General features: G+C 38.2%; 1 protein-coding gene across 1 annotated transcript in view; it reads left to right on the top strand.

Moving 5' to 3' along the window:
* Positions 1–20175, top strand: part of cubn (cubilin (intrinsic factor-cobalamin receptor)) — a 30062-nt gene that overhangs the window by 7327 nt on the left and 2560 nt on the right. The window contains exons 16-61 of the mRNA XM_046848007.1: positions 419–609; positions 743–899; positions 1158–1336; positions 1500–1665; positions 1747–1972; positions 2060–2190; positions 2323–2509; positions 2589–2749; positions 3183–3364; positions 3456–3612; positions 4486–4676; positions 5340–5499; positions 6857–7038; positions 8195–8369; positions 8516–8697; positions 9028–9184; positions 9308–9424; positions 9516–9629; positions 9743–9871; positions 9978–10110; positions 10220–10425; positions 10542–10723; positions 11120–11312; positions 11440–11637; positions 11736–11882; positions 12004–12194; positions 12392–12560; positions 12702–12873; positions 12971–13149; positions 13250–13459; positions 13545–13685; positions 13779–13960; positions 14134–14305; positions 14415–14612; positions 14691–14840; positions 14963–15084; positions 15180–15405; positions 15491–15678; positions 15792–15948; positions 16039–16188; positions 16331–16519; positions 17336–17465; positions 17849–18066; positions 19093–19292; positions 19445–19607; positions 19917–20125. Of these exons, the coding sequence (XP_046703963.1) occupies positions 419–609; positions 743–899; positions 1158–1336; positions 1500–1665; positions 1747–1972; positions 2060–2190; positions 2323–2509; positions 2589–2749; positions 3183–3364; positions 3456–3612; positions 4486–4676; positions 5340–5499; positions 6857–7038; positions 8195–8369; positions 8516–8697; positions 9028–9184; positions 9308–9424; positions 9516–9629; positions 9743–9871; positions 9978–10110; positions 10220–10425; positions 10542–10723; positions 11120–11312; positions 11440–11637; positions 11736–11882; positions 12004–12194; positions 12392–12560; positions 12702–12873; positions 12971–13149; positions 13250–13459; positions 13545–13685; positions 13779–13960; positions 14134–14305; positions 14415–14612; positions 14691–14840; positions 14963–15084; positions 15180–15405; positions 15491–15678; positions 15792–15948; positions 16039–16188; positions 16331–16519; positions 17336–17465; positions 17849–18066; positions 19093–19292; positions 19445–19607; positions 19917–20125 (7919 nt within the window). The remainder of the gene's footprint in view (positions 1–418; positions 610–742; positions 900–1157; positions 1337–1499; positions 1666–1746; positions 1973–2059; positions 2191–2322; positions 2510–2588; positions 2750–3182; positions 3365–3455; positions 3613–4485; positions 4677–5339; positions 5500–6856; positions 7039–8194; positions 8370–8515; positions 8698–9027; positions 9185–9307; positions 9425–9515; positions 9630–9742; positions 9872–9977; positions 10111–10219; positions 10426–10541; positions 10724–11119; positions 11313–11439; positions 11638–11735; positions 11883–12003; positions 12195–12391; positions 12561–12701; positions 12874–12970; positions 13150–13249; positions 13460–13544; positions 13686–13778; positions 13961–14133; positions 14306–14414; positions 14613–14690; positions 14841–14962; positions 15085–15179; positions 15406–15490; positions 15679–15791; positions 15949–16038; positions 16189–16330; positions 16520–17335; positions 17466–17848; positions 18067–19092; positions 19293–19444; positions 19608–19916; positions 20126–20175) is intronic.

Genomic DNA, 20175 nt, shown 5'->3' with positions numbered 1-20175 from the left:
TCTTTCAAATGTATGATTTGATGTGTAATTTTGACATAGAAAAATGCTGTGTTAATTATATGACAGCTTGGAATTTAAATCTTCAATTATTGTTTAATTATGCTTGAGCAAATAGGAATTAAGCTATAAATCCTGCATTTTATTGGCATGTCATGGTCTCATAATGTAGCTATAACATTTTTTATGACTAGTAAATGAGAGGATATGCCAAAGAGATTTCAAAGTTCATAAAAAACTGTTTGCATGAGCATGGATTCATGTATTCCTTCATTTGTTCATTATATTTGTAGTTTTCCTCTTAACATTCTTACTCTATATATCAATCTTTATTATTATTTATGACACTTATGCCAGAAAGATTTTTACCTAACTTAACAAAATTTTTACTTTTACTACACTAATTGTCTGTGTGTTGTAGCTGACCCTGGATGTGGTGGAACATACACAGAAAGTCAGGGCATTATCATCTCCCCCAATTGGCCTAATAACTATGCAGAAAATAAACAGTGCATTTATGTGATCCGGCTGCCTCGAAGTGAACGAGTGGCATTGAACTTCACGCATATGGACCTGGAACTTCACAGTGGCTGTGAATATGATTATGTGGAGGTATTTCATGCTTGTGTGTGATTGTGTGAGCAAAGTGGAGAAAATGAGATTGACTGTGTGTGTTTTGGAAGCTATAAGAATAACTAGTAATAAATAATGTTTCTTTAACTGAAGAATGTATTTCTTGTTTCAGGTGCGCGATGGCCCAGGGGAAACAGCCCCACTCTTTGGAAAGTACTGTGGAACAACACTACCTGCCCCCATCTTATCATCTGCTAATACACTTTGGATCCGCTTTAAATCTGACAACTCTGTCAGCCGTGCTGGATTTAGGGCTGTATATGAAATCAGTAAGTCTTGTTTTTATGCTATTAAGACAGTAAAGGCAAACATGGCTGGTTTTTATGCATGGCATCAATCACCACTGTAGAGGAAATATAACTTTTGATGATTAATGTTTTAAAAGCTGGGCCTAGAAATAACTACTGTATTAGTTTTATGACTGGAGATAGATGTTTTAATGAATGTAAAAAAAAAAAAGTCCTTATGCCCGGTAAGCACAGTGTAAATATTCTGATTCGAAAAATAAAGACATTTCTCTTTATCAGACTGCGGAGGAATTCTCTCAGGTTCAGGCCAGATTCGCACACCTCTTCACCCCGACCCCTACCCTCACAACAAGATGTGTGAGTGGGTCATCAATCAGCCCAATGGCTATGTTGTGACACTCAACTTTCTCACCTTTGATGTTGAGGACATTTCAGGATGCCTGTTTGACTATGTAGAGGTAAGAAACATTTTACTATGTAGCTTTACAAAGTTAAAAAAAATGTATTTCTCATTGATTGAATCCATTACACACAATAGTACATTTCTGGCCCTCATAGCATTATGCAAGATGCAATTGCAATAATGCGTAAATAATATCATCAACTTCCGTGCTTTCATAGGTAAGAGATGGTGCTACATCCAGCTCTCCCTTGATTGGCCGATATTGTGGAAACCAGGTTCCCAGTATGTTGCAGTCTACACAGAAAAACATGTATATAGCATTTAGAACTGATGCTTCAATCAGCAATCATGGCTTTACTGCAGAGTATGCATCTGTTATGGAAGGTAATGTATCATAGTAATATAATATGGATAATTTTCTGCTGTAAAATGGTTAAAAGTAAATTTTTTGTATTTTATAAACAGGCTGTGGAGACACTCTCACAGCTCCTACAGGTAGCTTTACTAGTCCTGGTCACCCTACCATTTACCCTCATGGTGCCAACTGCTCCTGGCACATTGCTGTATCGCCTGGAAACATCATCAGACTGTCTTTTACCTCCTTCAACCTGGAGTATCATGCTAACTGTGATTTCGACTATGTGGAGGTATATGACAATGGCACGGTTCAGACTGGGCACCTTCTGGGCAGGTAAAAGTATTAGTATATTAAAATCAATTGATATGATGCAAAAAATGCAACATAACCATTTTACACATTTTACACCCATTTACTTAGGTATTGTGGGCGGTCGGTTCCACCCTCCCTTACCAGCACTGACAACCTCATGACAGTCTTGTTTGTCACAGACGTCAGCCTGGCAACTGAAGGATTTGCTGCCAATTACGTCTCAATCAATGCAACTACAGGTAGAAAATATCTAAATGTACAATGCTTCACAATGTGTTTAAATAATACAGCAGACAATAAACCATAAAACATTTTTTGGCATTAACAAATGTTATAATCAGACACTGACTGACATTTGCCATTGCCTCTAGACTGCAGTGCAGTGTTCACAACTCCATCTGGAGTGTTCACCTCACCCAACTACCCCAACAACTACCCCAACAACCGCGAGTGCATCTTCAGAATTATAGTCCAGATCAACAATCAGATCATGTTGAACTTTACAGATTTTAGCCTGGAAGCTGGCAGTAGCTGCTTATTGGACTATGTGGAAATCAGGTAAGGAACTTTTTTTTTAATGTTCTGCATCTACTCTCTTGCTTAATACTGTTCTGACATAGACTTTCATTTCTTGCAGAGATGGAGGCTACGAAACATCACCTCTAATCGGTCGATACTGCTCAAGCCAGGCTCCACCTTTAGTGCTATCACATAGTAACAGACTGTGGATCAAATTCCGCTCAGACTCATCACTAACTTATAAAGGCTTCTCTGCACACTGGGATGGCACACAAACAGGTATTTGCAACTTCCTCTTCTTCCTTAAAAAAAAAATGAAGAAGAAAAAAATGGATATTTCAATGTTTTCCCAACCTGTATTTATGATCCCTCGATCTTTATTTTGTTGCTACAAAGGGAATTACAACCTCCCAATACCAAAGTATTTTTTTTTAATTAAATGTATTTATGTATTACCCAATTTGTCTGAACTCTTAAATTAAATATGTTTAATCCAAATCTCGATAATAAATCATATAAATAATGAGAACATAGACATGTATTTTGTCAGATGATTGTTTGGGACCAAAATATCAAAAATGTAAAAAAAATGTCTAAAAGCCTCCCAAAATTAGCTGTAAATTAATTGTGCTCATTTAAATCAGGAGCTTAATATTTAAAAAGTATATTTTATTTTTTCAATGTATTGCCACCTTAATGCTCCTTTCCATAGGTTGTGGAGGAACTCTGACCACCAGTGTTGGCAGTTTCACTTCCCCTAACTACCCCCTGTCCTACCACCCTAATAGTGAATGCTATTGGCACATTAAAACCAGTGGAGGAAATCAAATCCAACTCAGCTTTGGAGACTTTCATCTCGAATCCAGCAATGGCTGTGCTTATGATTACCTGGCAGTAAGAAGAGGCACTCATTTCACTGAACTCTTAAACATTCAGAAAATTCTGTAAGCCGATTTGTGATTTCCATTTATATGTGTGTTCTTAGGTGTATGATGGAAACAGCACAAATGCTCGTGAGTTGGCCAAACTATGTGGGAACCAGATTCCTGCCCCCATTAACTCCACCAAAGAGCATCTGTATGTCAAACTGCGCACAGACGCCATCATCAATGCAGGGGGCTTTGTAGCCTCCTATATTTCTTGTAAGTGAACAGACTTGCTTGATAATACAAATGTCAAGTTTTACTTTTTTTTTTATTCTATTTCATGGATTAGTGTGGCTATAAAGAGTTCATCTGTGATTTTCTCAACCATTGTTCAGTATAATACAGAACAGCGGTTGTGGGTAGCTGGAGCAAGCACATTATGCTGAAGAATGTCCTGTCCCCTGTTAAGTTGTGGAAATTAAACTTAGACAATGAGTGATCAGGTGCAATGAAATCTGCCTATATTTATGACTCTGCAGTGATAGTAGCCAACTTGACTGGCACTTTTCTTTCATTCTTTCTTTTTTTGCAGACCAAGGAAAATAGATCAATGTATTATCACTCTGTAATATAAACTGTATGTTTGGTTAACACCCGACCATCACACCCATACTGTATATGCTCCTTCCACAAACTGTTGCAGGTTAAAAATATGATAAGGCCTCTGTGCTCAAAATAAGGTCAATGAAGACACAATTTGTCAAATGGAAAAGTGTCCAGCACATAGCCTTCACCCCAACCTCGATGAAAACATTTGAAATGAACCGGAATGCTGATTGGAACCCTTCCTTGTCTGACATCAGTGTCTGACCTCAGTAATTATCTTGTAGCTGAATGAGCAAATGCCCAGCACCAAACTCAAAAATCAAATAGAAAGCCTTTTGCAGCGAAAGCAGAAAAGATTTGGGAGTAAATCTAATGTTTAAAAAGCACACATGGTTGTAATGGTCAGGTGTCAACAAACCTTTTACCATATAAAGTAGTTCAATATACTGTATGTGTACAATATTTTTTTTATGGCACACAAACATATAATTACATATCATAAGGTGTCATTATTGTTCAATTGATATGTCCTGTACTTCACAGATTGCCAGGGAATTGTAATTACCAACCAGTCAAATGGTGTGATTGAGAGTGAGAATTTTCCCAACGACTACCCGTTTAATGCTCGCTGCAGTTGGACAATCCAGGTCACCATGGGCAACACTATCAACTATACCTTCACTTCCTTTAACATTGAGGGTTTCCGACCTAGCTGTGCCTATGACTACTTGGAGGTAAGTTTGAATTGGAGGTAAATGTCAGATAATTTTTCTTAAGAGGCTGTCTGTAAGACATTCATAATCGGTCTCACGGCCTTCTTGCATTTTTACTCAAATAAAAAGTCAAATTATAATATTGCAAAATCTTCTATACATTGGCATTATCTTTGTCTAATTCTCTTTAAGAAGTAGCTGTAGTTGGGATCTCTGAGAGCAGTCATTATTTATTCTTACTTACTCACTGGCAAAATATTTGAAAGCTCACAGTTAGAGAGAGTGAGATTTACTTGGTTCCTTCATCACCATGGTGATCCAAACAGTCATGACATCATGGGGCCCACAGGAGAAATAGGGGATTTTCTAATGTAGGCTCATTGAAAAGTTCGTTTCTCAGCCAGTTTTTTCAACAGTGACCATTTAGTGCCATTTGAGGTCAGCAAAGAAAAAAATGTGCTAGAATGTAATTTGAATCTTGAATCTTTTGAATCTTTTACATTGCTTTTGTTGTTATGGTGGTGTTATTCAAACAAAAAAAGAACAATGTGCTTTACCTAAGTAGAGTCAAAATATGTTTGTTTAAAGTGTACCTTTGCACCCTGAGTTTCTGTATGATCCCTTACACAGACTTAAAAGGACATTTGTTTTTACATCTCTGTATCTTTTTCTGTGTTTTCCTAGCTTTATGATGGTCCAAATGCACAAGCTCCTCTTATTGGTAGATTCTGTGATAATGTACCTCCTCCAGCAAACACTACCACAGGGAGCAGCCTGCATGTTATGTTCCACTCTGATTTCAGTGTTTCCAAAGCTGGTTTCCGGATGCTCTGGTACCAAAATGGTAGGAATAAAATGAAATAATATTAAATACTGGAAAATGAGCTTAAAGTAATGCAATGTAGGTCCTTGGTCCTTTAGAAAAAGTGAGTTAGTGACTATCACTCTGCCTCAGAATGATCCTCAGGACATTACTGGAGATGTGAGAAATTTAGCATAGTGCTCACAGCTCACACTTTGATTTTGATTGTGAAAGCGGGATCTACATTTTTATGCATATATACATACATACAGCATATTTTATATGCTATTTCATATCCCAATCACCACTCTTTGGACATTTTCATAAGTTAAAGGTGCTCTGCATATATGCAAATGTATGTATTAGCACATTGTAAGCCAATGTGTACATGGGGCTGCCATGCATAATTTTTTCCATAATGGTAGTGTTAAAAAACAGGCAACATTCTTCTTTAAAGAGTACGTGTTGGGAGAAAAAGTTATTTTACACCACATATCATACTACTATTGCAACCCAACCATGGAGTCTTGAATTGACCGGGACCTTCATAGTCACATGTCACTGTTATTGAGGAGTATTGTTTTGCTAACATTAAAAAAAATAATAGTAATGATAGGAGAATTAAATCACGAGGACTAGAAAGTGTAATGTGTACAGTGGTTGTACTTTGTGTATTGTATTTTAGTGGTGGTTGCCATTCCAGAGCGTGACATTCTGTGTGTTGGTGTGTGGAGCTAATGCCCAGAGATAATGAGTCACTGGGCTATTGGGTGTGGTTACATTTATTTTTACTGGAACAGCACACTGAGGGTCAGCACAGCATTCAGCTCACTGTACAAAGCACTAGAACAAATATAGCTCCCTCACACAGAAGCAAGAATACCTAGTATAGTAGCATTTATATATGAGAGGATAGTAGTATTGCATTCATTTTTCTACCTGAAGACCAGGTTGGATAACATTGTAATATGTATAATAAAAGATTTAAAAACCTCCAATCCACTCTTCATTTCCCATGTGGATTGACTTTATTGATTAAAGATAAAAAAAATAATTGTGGCACAGATTAGAGATGCAGCTCTTTTTCTTGTGTTCAAACACTGTTATCACCTTAGTGCTAAGACTGCCAGGCTTATAATTATTTTGCTGGTAATGATTAGAGAATATATGAAAACAATGCCAAAGGTCACATCATGTGTTTTTGAACATCTCTAATATGCTTTCACACAGACTACCTAGTGTTATCATATGTGAACACTCATATCTTCTTTTTTTTTTGTTTTAGGCCATTAATTGCAAACATAGTTTTTAATGCTGTGAAGAATATGATGTCATGATAAACACATGAAAGCAAGAAGGTCATATGCTTCATATTTAGAAGTGTAATTTCCTCCTGCAGGTTGTGGTGGAGATCTCTTTGGACCGGCTGGCTCCTTTAACAGCCCTGGCTATCCTAACAGATATCCAGAAAATCGGGAGTGTGTCTGGCACATCCAGACTAGCCCAGGCAGCAGCATCACCATTACCATTCATGAGTTTGATATAGAATACCATCCTGACTGTAACTATGACATGCTAGAGGTAAAGCATAGTTCTGTTCATCCCTATCTTTTTGCTATTGTGAAACCTTCTTCATGGCTTTCATTGAATCACACTGCAGTTTTAGAATGATAGTGTAAATTATGAAGAGCATATGCACATGCTTAGTACAGAAAAAAAAATTGTTTCTCAGTTAAAGAATGCGAAACTGAGATCTATTTTTAAGTGTAATAACACAACATGCTGTTTTAGCTAGTGTCTAAAGTGTCTAGTGATTTCAACTCATACACCTAATACAAAACACTATTGATATTTATATTATTACAAAATACATATATTTATGCTAACAACCACTGTTATATTATCTTAGAATTTAGCCTGAATATGAATTTGTTATAGGATTTAACACTTTTCCTAGTGTTGCATAGCAGTGATCAGATCACACTGTGTGTGTATGTATGTGTGTGCGTGCCATGTTGGCACACATCAAGATCAGTGGGCACTGTTAGGGGTGTGTGTGAGTACCTCAGACCTTTGGAATGCTGACCACCACAATAGCAGTGAATGGAGTTAGCAGGGTGGAAGAAAAAAAGGAAAAATCAAAGATTAGAACACAGGCGTTATTTGCAACTCTCTCTAAAGCAAACCCTCACACATGCATAAATTTGCCCCAGTTTGCTAATTGTATTGGTGCTGTATAGTTTTTTGCTAGTTCTGCTACCCAAATTTCACTTAACTATTTATACCTATTCATCTTTGGAATATGTAATAAACACATTATTATTATTATTTGGTTAAATTTGGTTTCATTTAATAATATGGCTTTATTATTTACATCCTCATAATCTGCCAGTTTATAAAATAGTACTTGAACAAGAATATATTTTTTTTTAATAATTTGTATATTATAAATCTATACCCTGCCTGTTAAACTGAAGCCATGGAATTAAAATGTATGCACAGAACAGAACATTATTGTTTTTCCCTATTTTGAACTGTGCTTTCCTCTAGGAGGAAACATGTCCAGCTCAGCCCCAAATAATATTTTGTGCAATTCTGATATTTAATTTTCACTTTTTATGAATAACTCAGTTCTAAAAGAGGCCCATGGGGTTTATAATGCCTTAATATATCATCAGATGATATTGTAAACATTTATAATCCAGACATGTGTTTACCTTGGCATTTTTCACGGCAGGTTTACGGTGGTCCTGACTTAAGCTCCCCTAGACTAGCTCAACTCTGCACCACTCGTCCCCCCAACAACCCTCTACAGGTGTCCAGCACAGGCAATACCGTCACTGTTCGTTTCAAAAGTGATGAATACATCAGCGGCAGGGGTTTCAATGCTAGCTGGCAGGAGACACATGGAGGTAGGCAGTGATTTTCACTTCCAATCTCCCATTATGGTGACCGTATGATTCTAACTAAATCCCTTTTGGCTTTATAGTTCTTTACCTGATACCAATTTTTAAATAAATGCACTACTTTATTATTATTATTTTCCTGATATGTTTAGGCTGTGGCGGAGCTGTCACAGCTCCTAGAGGAGAAATTCATTCTCCTCAGTTTCCAAACAACTACCCCAACAATGTTGACTGCTCCTGGGTTATCACCGTGGACACAGGCCACAGAATTCTCTTCAACTTTACTGACATGGACATTGAGGGTCATAATACATGTGCTTGGGATTATGTGGCGGTGAGTAACTAGTGTTTGGTGCCCTCATGTAGACTTGTAGGCTTTTGTGTGGCCAAATGTAGTTTACTAATTATTTTCATTACTTATCACCACAGAGATTCAGAATTAAAGATATTTGCTGTTAATTTCATATAAAAAAAGAAGTAATTTATTTATGAGCAGGCTGTAGACCATTTATAGCCCATTTATAGACCATTTTATGGTTACGTTTACCTATTAGACTAATCACTATTTTCAAGAATTTGCAAACATCTCGACTGTTCCTTAAACACAGATCACTATGTACAGCTGTTTAAAATAGACTTAGTCTGTTCTTCTTTTACACTTTAGATACATGATGGACCTGGAGAGCATTTCCCTCAGCTTGCTAAAGTATGTGGGTTTTCTAGACCCGATCTCATCATCTCCACAAAAAATGTCATCTATGTCCGATTTAGATCTGACTTAAGCAGCAACCACAAGGGCTTCAGAGCAGTGTTCTCTGAGGGTTAGTAACATCAGTTCAGCATTTCATATTAGGTTGCTTTGCAGCTGATTTAATCAATTGTCTACAAAAAGGTTATATTGTATTATTATTATTTTTTCATGTTATTATTTCTTTTCTATACAGCATGTGGGTCCACCTTGATGGCTGATGATGTCGGAGGTTACATTGCTTCCCCAAATTACCCATACTCATATCCCAACAATCAGCACTGCAGCTGGATCATTGAGGCACAAGAGCCATGTGCGTGAGAAGCATTAACCCTTTGTTAATTTTATATATTAATATTTGCATTGAAAGATAACATTTATACATTTATCTCATCCATATTTAGTTAACCATGTAACACTCTCCTTCACTGACTTTGAGCTGGAGAGAGTAAACACAAACTGCTCCCATGATGCTGTTGAGATCTTGGATGGCAACAATAACGAGGCCCCAACAGTTGGTAAAAAAGCTTCTGTTCTAAACATCAACCTTTAATTGTTCAAATATAAAAACTAATTATCATTTAAGTATCATTTAAGGTTGGTGGTTTAAGAAACTCTTGTGCTTTTTCAGGTCGTTATTGTGGAAGTGAGATACCCCATCCAGTAACCTCGTTCAGCAATGCACTAGTGGTGAACTTTGTCTCTGATTCATCTGTGACTAAGAAAGGTTTCAGAGCAATGTACATGGCCTCAACCTCTGGTCAGCATGCAATTAATAATCAGTTCAGGATGAAAAATCCTGCATTCATGCATTCAGTTTCTAAACAGATGAGTGTCAGTTAGTAACATGTTCTATTCTTTCTCAGGCTGTGGTGGTAACCTTCACATGGAGTCTGGAGCCTTCAACAGTCCCAACTATCCAGGCACCTACCCACCCAACATTGAGTGTGTATGGACTATTGTTAGTTCCCCTGGTAACCGTCTCCAGCTCTCTTTCATGTAAGCATTCTCTTGATATTACCTGTATCATATGCATAACAATAGCATGGTGATTGAGAAACTGATATGCTTTTCTATGTATATCATGTTTTCCTTTTATGTAATGTAGTCTGTTCGAGCTGCAGCAGAGTCCGGGCTGCAATAATGACTACCTGGAAATTCGCGAGGGAAACTCTACTGGCAGTCTTGTTGGCCGTTTCTGTGGAAATGCCCTTCCTTCTAATTACACCTCACTCGTCGGTCATGTGCTGTGGATAAAGTTTGTCTCAGACTCATCTATCAGTGGAGCTGGCTTCAGGGCCACATTTACTCACTGTAATTTTATTCTCTTGCTCTTACTCAATCTAATCATTAAGGTCATTTTTGGACCTTGCACAACTAACAATTACATTAATAAATAGCGCTCATATTCTGTTCTACATTTTTTTTAGTGTATGGAAATGAGATCACAGGTAGCTCTGGCCAGATTGCTTCTCCTTTATATCCACGTACTTATCCCAACAATGCAGACTACCGCTGGACCATCACAGTCAGTGGAGACTCCTACATTGAGATCCGGTTTCTGGATATTGATATAGAGGATTTATATAACTGCCTCTATGACCAGCTCAAGGTTTGTATCACTACTGAAATGCAGGATTTATCTAGTTTTTAGTGGATTAGATTTATTCATATTTACTTTTTAAAGAAGAGAGAGAGTGAATATACCTGTTGTTAAAGGGTTTACATAAATGAACATAAATTATCATTTTTTAAAGATGATTATAGCAGTTGCAGATGTTTTAATAGGTATTGAATGTATTACGACTTTCAATTAAAAATTAAGAATTTTTTCGGGGAATAGGAGTATAAAAGAGAATCACATCAATCATAATTTTATTTTGATTGGTGTTTATACCATTTTTAATTTGACCCTAATATCCACTGACTATAAAATAATCATATACCCTCAAGGATGATATACCATGTCATAGATATGTGTAAATTCATACACTTTTCTGCTTATCAGATATTTGATGGACCTAATGTCCATGCATATCCACTGGGAGTTTTCTGTGGTCTGATTCGCCCTCAACCTGTTAGAAGCACTGGAAGCACCATGACCCTGGAGTTCAAATCAGACTTTGTTACCGGAGGAAGAGGCTTTCTTGTGGAGTGGACAGCAATTCAAAGCTCTGGACCTTTGCCCACTATCACACCAGGTGAGATAGAGACCAGAAAAGGGAAAGAGAGAAGATATAGCTATTCCTTTACTTTTTCAAGGCATATGAGAGGAATATGGCTTTTTAGTCCAGTGGAGAGCATGCAATGTTAAACTTGTTTTTCAAGGTGCTTGTGGAGGGGTTCTTATGCCTGAAGACACACCCAGGTTCCTCTTCTCCCCTGGCTGGCCTAATGAGTATGAGCCCAACCTGGAATGCACATGGGTAATCCGTTCACCAGACTCCACTGTGGAACTCAATATGCTGTATATGGACGTTGAAGATCAAGTCATGTGTTTGTATGACAGTTTAGTTATAAGAGATGGTGAGACTCTACATCTATGCTTAATTCGCCCATTTTTTCCTGGAATTACAATGAGAGATAAACAGACTAAAATGGACTTTTGATGTTTTGTAACTTAGGTGAGACAAACCTTTCACCAGAGCTAGCAAGGCTTTGTGGCCGTGAGTTGCCTGGTTCTCTTCATTCCACTGGTGACTCCATGTTTCTGCGTTTCACATCAGATGCCATCTTTAATGGCCATGGCTTCAATGCATCCTATTCTAAAGGCAAGTTACAAAACTATATAAATACACATTTCTTAGACATCACAGTGTCTAAATAATAACGAATGGTGAATGGTATGTCTGTTGAGTTGTAGTTGTAACATTTATGGTGTGTGTTTATTAGGATGTGGAGGTCTGCTCCATGCAGACAGAGGAGTTCTCAGCTCCCCTCACTACCCTCAAAATTACAAACCCCACCTGGACTGTAGCTGGCATGTAATGGTCACTCCTGGCTATAGAGTGTCTGTTACTTTCCTAAATCCATTCCAGGTGCAAGGCTTTGGCACAGCATGCAGCACTGGAGATTATCTGGAGGTAAGGCCTGGAGGTTCAAAATTTGAGCTTTTCTGGAAGGCAGACCCTGTATTTTAAATCTCTATATACTGTAGAAATAGAGTTTCTAAATAGAAACTTGTGCTGCTTGTGCTGGATGGTACATTTTCTGTATTATTTAAAAAATAGAAATAATAGAAAGATGTGCTTCTTTTTTTAACTGATGTGATATTTTTTAGTTGAAGAATGGGCCGGACGGTAATGCACCATCTTTAGGTGGCCGTTTATGTGGATCCACCCCCCCTGCTCTGACACAGACCACTGACAACCATCTTTATGTGCATTTTGTTTCTGACAACTCAAATGAAGGCATTGGATTTAAACTGTTATTTGAAGCCCATAGTACAGGTATTGCAAAACCTATATAATGACTTATTTGGATATTGTATGCAGGATAATGTTTATAGTATGACGTATTTACTTAGTGTGTAACTTCAATGTGTAGTTATTGAATTTGATAAAAGATTAATAACTACTGTGTTTGTTCAGCTTGTGGAGGATCCATTGAGTTAAGAGATGGAGATCCACCAGGTTATATTACATCACCCAATTATCCATCAGACTACCCTCAGAACATTGACTGTGCCTGGATTATAATGGTTCCTAATGGGGAGTCTGTGCAGTTGGACTTTGAGGATTTCTACATTGAGCCAAACACTGGGTACAGGACACAATTCTCATTCAGCATTATTAATTGCAATTACCAATCTTTATTTACTCGGAATGTCATACACTCTCTGTTCATTCTCTTCGCTTAGATGTGCATATGACTATTTAGAAGTGCGTGATGGTGTCACTTCAAATGCTGACCTCATTGCCAAGCTCTGTGGCAATACAAAACCCTCTACCCAACATTCCACAGCCTCTGCTATGTACCTCCGTTTTCGCACAGATCAAAGTATCACACACAAGGGCTTTAAGGCCAAGTATTCTATAGGTAACTAGATATCAGTATCTGTTGGAATGTAACCACTTTCAGATATCTGTGTTTGTGCATACATTCAAGTGTGTGTTTCTATTCTACCCGCACCGAACAGCTACATGTGGTGGCACATACAATGGCCAGAGTGGTACCATTAAAAGTCCAGGATTCCCACATTCAAATTACCCAGACAATTCTAACTGTGAATGGTATATGGAAGGCCCCACTGGACACTACTTGACCCTGAGCTTTACAATTTTCAACCTGCAGGACTCTGCTGGCTGTACGAATGATTATGTAGAAATACGAGAGTACAATGCTTCTGGTGAGTTGCATTTAATAGCAGGCTTCATGTACAATAACTATAGGTACTTGACTTAAATATTAATGAGAAATATACTCTTTTTCAGGCCGCCTTCTAGGAAAGCATTGTGGAAACAGTCTGCCTGGACCCATGGACACAGGAGACAGCTTTGCATATGTGAAGTTTGTCAGCGATGGTAGTGTAAATGCAGCAGGATTTAGCCTTTCATTTGAAGCCAGTGTAGAAGGTATGTTGCTGTGGTTTATGATTCACAACAAGCTCATTATTCAACCAGTAGCTATCATGGGTCAACCAATCATTAACCACTTATTTATTATAGAATGTGGTGGGGATCTAAATGCACCCTCTGGCACCATCTCATCACCAAACTACCCCAACTTGTACCCTCATAACCGGGTGTGTCGCTGGAAGATCACAGTGCCTCAGGGTCGTAGAGTCACCCTCACTTTTAATGACCTAAGACTGGAGGACCACAACAATTGTGCATATGACTATGTGGAGGTGAGTGTTTTTTTTCCCTATGATAAGAATTAAGTCTGAAAAATTATTATGGGCTGATAATAAAGTCAGTTTTTAACTTGATATTTCTGTTTGATGTAGAAATCCCTGGTGTATTTGTAATTAATGGTATTAGCATTAAACTTGTGATCTGAAATTGTGGGGATTTCTTTTAGGTTATCAATGGCATGTTGCCCAATTCCCCTCGGGTGCAGCGATTCTGTGGCTCTGTACCTGCAGGCACACAGGTGAAGTCCTCTGGCAATACCATGACTGTTATTTTTGTCACTGATTCTTCTGTGTCTAATGGTGGGTTTACTGCTGACTACTCCTCTGCTGAGGCAGCAGGTAAGTGAACTCGTAGCCTCTGTGTATTTTGATTCAAATATTAACATGCTAAATATGGTCATTTTCATATTGTGTTGTTTTGTGTTTGGTCTCTGTTTACTTTTTTAAGTGTGTGGAGGAATCCTCAATACACCAGGGAACTTTACCTCCCCTGACTATGGTGTTGGTAACTACAGCAACAATCTGAACTGTGAGTGGCTGATCCAAAATCCTCATCATGTGAACTCATCCATTGTGGTGATCTTAGATGACCTGCATCTTGAGCACCATCAGACCTGTGAATGGGATTACCTTGAGTTCAGACTTGGTGAGTGACACTGCATAATACAATCTCTGCTTGTTTATTTGTTTTTTTGTTCTAAATTAATAAAAGTGACCTTTTCAGGTGATGTAAACAGCGAACTTCTGGCCCGATTTTGTGGTCAGAGCATTCCGGCAGTCCCTATTGTGGTGTCCACACCTGAACTTTGGGTTCATTTTCTGTCTGATGAAGCAGTGGTTGACTTAGGATTCAAAGCTACATACTATTTTGCAGGTAACAATCTGCAGTTGCTGACACAAAGACTCTTGTGTGAAAGTACAATGAAAGAAGTTCTAAAAAGTTTTTTTTCCTAAGATTTTTTACTGTAATTATTTTCAACCTGTCCTGATATTCAGATTGTGGAGGCATGCAGAGTGGTGAGGCAGGGGCCATTAACAGTCCAGGTTTTCCAGAAAACTACCCAAGCCCTAGTCGCTGTGCCTGGCTCTTAGAAGCTCCACAAGGCCATACCATTACTGTAAATATATGCTCACACACTAATTGTGATTCCTACCCATTCCTTTTTTACATTCCTTTTAATGTGTACTAATTATGTTTGGTTCAATTGACCAGCTGACGTTTACATACTTCCAAGTGGAAGAACACAGCCAATGCTCTTGGGACTCAGTGACCATCTTCAATGGGGGTTCTCCAGGTGCTCCAATGATTGGACAGTACTGTGGTCATACATCACCTGGAACAATCCAATCAGGTTCCAACAAACTAGTAGTGGTGTTCCTGGCTGACCATACTGTGTCCAAGGGAGGGTTTGCAGCTACTTGGTCAGTGGATTCCTCAGGTATGAAGTTACCAACAAACTATGTTCACACATGATTACGGTATAACTGGCATTCTTTCTGATACTGATTCTTTTTTTTTCTCAGGATGTGGTGGGGTCATACATGCTGACCTGGGTAGCATCAAGTCCCCCAATTACCCCCAAAATTTTCCATCTAATACTGAATGTTCATGGACCATCATTGGTCATGCGGGCAATCACTTGGAAATGGGTTTTGCAAGTGAGTTCCAGATACCTGACTCCAGTGGGCATTGCCAGAGCAGTTACATTAAGGTGATCAAGTTTGGGATATTTATACAACTATTACATTCGCATAAATGAATGCTAATAACCTTCCATGAGTATTTGGGTTTCATATATTTGTATAACTTATGCTTCTTTTTCAGGTATGGGCTGGAGATAAACAGCAGGATAATGCTCTATTGACAACAAGCTGTGGCACCACAGCTCCTTCTTCCATTATTGCTCCTTCCAACACCATAACTGCCCGTTTTCAATCAACTGAAACACCTGGCAAGGGCTTCTCAGCCTCCTTCTTTACCCGTATGTACACTGGGCCTTTATTTTAGGTGTGGCATTTTCATCTATTGTATTTTTGTGTTACATATTCTGCTGGTCTTCTCTATCTTCCAGGGTGTGGTGCAAACTTTTCTGCCCCTGCAGGTCGTGTTGTATCCCCTAACTATCCAGATCACTACCCTGAAAACTCCAACTGTAATTACCTTTTAGATGCAGGAGACCAGACAGTCATTATAGTCACCTTTAAAACATTCCAGATAGAGGGTAGGTCATCTGTAAAGTCACAGAATTTCCAAAGATCAGTCCACTGAATTTTAAATACATACAACTAAATATTGTCACCTAAAAAGTAAATGACAAGGAAGACAAGCCCTTAAACTATACTCTTTTGTGGTGACTGTTCTAGCTCACTCAACATGTTCCTATGATGGAATAAAGATCTACAAGGGCTCTTCAGAGAGCCAAAATCCTGTAGCCACGCTGTGTGGTGACACCATCCCTGGACCATTCTCCACTTTCGGTCCCATGCTCATCAACTTCTACTCCGATTCCATCATTAATGATAATGGCTTTCTGGCTGAATATATGGCCTTTCGTGAGTATTATTTAAAAATATAAATATATTTTATGTTGTTGGTAATCAGATAGAGAGATAGATAGATAGATAGATAGATAGATAGATAGATAGATAGATAGATAGATAGATAGATAGATAGATAGATAGATAGATAGATAGATGCTATGTGTGGACATTCATATTGTATATTGCAGTATTTCAAACTACTTTTTCATTATAGTAAAGCTAATCATTGCATCAAAGTTCAAAGTACACTGTAAGATTTTAAACGTGTACATAAATGTACACATAAGTAAGTATGGGCCCATACTGTGGGCATTTATGAATTTAGGTACTGGTATGCCTGTAGCTTTGGCAGTGTGGCTGTGGGTTGAGGTTGTTTACCAATGTCAGGAATGTCACAGCCTTCCATTGAGTGCAAAAATGTGGAATGATTGGATTGAAAGGACTCAGCACTTTTTAAACAAAAAAGGAGATTTGAGAGCGCACCCAAACACACACACAGACAGTCACTCACATTCATTGGATGGTTATGTAATTTATTCAAACAATTTTGGCTTCCTTCTAGTCAGACATTTTGCCTTCTGATGTCTTGTAGCACACAATCTTTAAAATGTTCTTTGTTTAATGAAACTATTTGATGTCTGGAATACTATAAAATGGGGTATGATGTGTTATATTAGTCCCACATATTGTGAGACAGCCCATACATACCTTAGTTCAGTAAGTAGTGTATGATTGAAGTGTCTTTTGTTGTAAAAACAGGTGGCATTTCTAACCAAACAATGTTTTTCAAAATGTAAGTGGTCATTGATATGACTTTTGTGTTTACAGCATGTGGAGGTGTTTTTAATGGCACTTCTGGAACAATTGGCAGTCCTGCACACTCAGTCATCTACTACCACCACAACATAAACTGCACCTATCACATCTCCTTACAAGACAATCGCATTGTTGAACTCAAGTAAGTCTATGTTATATATACTTGACCCAGAATCTCTATTAAAACATTATCTACTGTTTCACTAGTATCCTCTGCTGTCCTCTGTGCCATCCTCCATCTTCAGTTCCCCATTGAGGTGCCTGGTTGTGCAGTGAGAAATATATGCTGTAACATCTGTTTCCTTTGCAGGTGCTACACCTTTTGTGTGACTGCATTGAGACACTGTTTCTCATGTTTTAGAGAGGAAGTGTTTCCTTTCCCGTTTTCTTTACATTCTGTATCCAAATGTCCATGTTACGTGCTAGCACTAAATGCAAACATAATGTTTTGTATCCGTAGGGATATTTCTGGGTAATTATGCAGTGCTACTATTAATAAAAATGGTATTATGCCCTATTTCCTAGATTCAACACTTTCCACCTTGAAGCCTCTTCTACTTGTAGCTTTGACTATGTGGCTGTCTATGATGGACCAAACACTCTGTCCACACTCCTTGGACGGTTTTGTGGCAGTGTGCTTCCGCCAGCTCTCAGGTCTTCAACGAATCAGATGTTTCTTGTGTTCAAAACAGATTCATCAGTTGCTGCTGCAGGTTGGAGGGCAACCTACAGAGAAACTTTAGGTACAGTGTTTGGACACCCTGACTGTATACTGATCTTTATTCAGAACTGCATTCCCTATTTTCACTTTTAATTAGCTATTGTATTGCATAGATACATAACTGCTCTATAATAGATAGGGAACAGTAGAATATTTGCAGAGTGAATCATCTGGAGGCATTAGAACATGGTTAGAGAATGGAGAGGCCAAGCTGGGCTTCTTACAGTGCAAACATCTGCTGCTTCAAAACAGCTATTGTTTCTATGTGCCAGCATTTTTAGAATAATCAGTTCACATTAAACATTGAGCCTTAGAGCTCTGAGTTTGCCTGGACAGATCAATTTTACTGTCGTAGTGAACAATAGAAACAAGCTGCCTTTATACTTGCCCTCTGTCTTCCAGTTCCAGGCATGTTCAGCATTACTTAGTGTTACAATCAAGTGTATTCATGCCATTGCAAAGGTTCCACTATCAGTGTCTGTTGTGAGAGGCCAGAAACAAAACTACAGTGATTTTATTATGTATCCCTTTAAAATTTGTAGCAACAAAATAAATGATTTGTATATTTCCTGTAAATAATTTCCTTACTGTTCAATTTTAACAAATTCTTTTGAAGCCCATTGCATGCATGCATACCTATTAACCAGCTTAGAACATGCTGCAGCAGGCTTAATCTGTATTTTTTGTGCTTGTTTTGTCTGTATACTTGATAAGACTCTGTCATTCCCATACACTGATTTCTTTTACAAGGTTTAGGAGTTTTATTTTATCCCTTAGTGTTAGCTGAAATTAGAAGATGAATGAGGGACATTGGACAATGTATCTGTTTAGTACAATAAGGAAACTTTCATTAATTCATATCATGCTGATTATAGTCAGGTTATTCAGTGTACACAGATTTTTATTAGGTGTGCTGTTAATCCTGACGAATACTGAAATTCTCGTAACTGGACAGCTACTGCCACCTGCTGTGTTTTTATGCCACGTTCGCCAACTAGTAAAGCACACTCATTTAAGCTTGCATATTCTCCCTGCCTTGATTATTCAGGACCTCAGCAGGGTTGTGGAGGCTACCTGACCTCCTCCTCTGGAATGTTCGGTTCTCCTGACATTGACCTGAATGGAAAGTACGAGTCATACTTAAACTGTCTCTGGAACATCGCTGTTGACCCCAATAAAGCTGTCAGCCTCTCTTTCACCACTTTTGAACTGGAGGGTGGATCTTCATGTCCATATGATTACATCAAGGTACAAACAAAACAAGTTCTGATCTATGTTATTGAGTTTGGGCTTTAAAAATTACATTTTACTACAGTTCAATGATATATGAAAATGTTTTGCTATATTATTATACCATGTCTTTTTTTTTTTTCAACTTTTTGTTTGATCCACCTCCTTAGGTCTATGATGGTGATACAGTTAATTCCCCACTGGTTGGAAAATTCTGTGGAACAATTGTTCCCCTTGCCTTTGTGTCAGCGAGTAATTTTTTGACTGTGCACTTTGTCACTGATGGCTCAGTGGCTTTCAGAGGCTTTAACGCCACCTACAGTGCAATCGACAGTAAGACAGACTCCTGTTCCATATGATTCGTCCCGTTATAGTTACTGAATTACATCTACGGTATAACTGCATGAATCCTTAGATTTTACAGTGATTACCATGGCTGGGGCAGTGCAATACATTTTAGAGATAAGCAAGTGATAAATAATCTAATGTCTTAAACTTAGCGTACTTAAATAATTATTTGATCTACACTCGTTTTTCTTTCTTTCTTTCTTTCTTTCTTTCTTTCTTTCTTTCTTTCTTTCTTTCTTTCTTTCTTTCTTTCTTCATTTTTTTTCTATTATATTTTTTTTTGCATCTGCACAGGACTATGTGGTGGAATATATAATGTCACAACCACAGCTCAGACTATCACTTCTCCATCCTACCCCAATGCATACCCTTCTTTCACCTTCTGCCGCTGGGTTCTTGATGCTCCACCACAGGAGTCAGTGAAAATTACAGTCCAGCAGTTCCATCTGCAGCCCAGCCAGAGCTGCTTAGGCAACTTCCTGGAGATGAAAGACTGGCCTCTGGTAGGCTCTAAATGTATTTAGTGAGCACTCTGGTCATATTTTAGCTTCTG

The sequence above is a fragment of the Silurus meridionalis genome, chromosome 4, assembly GCF_014805685.1.
Source record: "Silurus meridionalis isolate SWU-2019-XX chromosome 4, ASM1480568v1, whole genome shotgun sequence".
Classification (NCBI taxonomy): Eukaryota; Metazoa; Chordata; class Actinopteri; order Siluriformes; family Siluridae; genus Silurus; species Silurus meridionalis.
The sequence above is the reverse complement of the archived record's forward strand: the minus strand, read 5'-3'. Positions and strand labels throughout refer to the sequence as shown.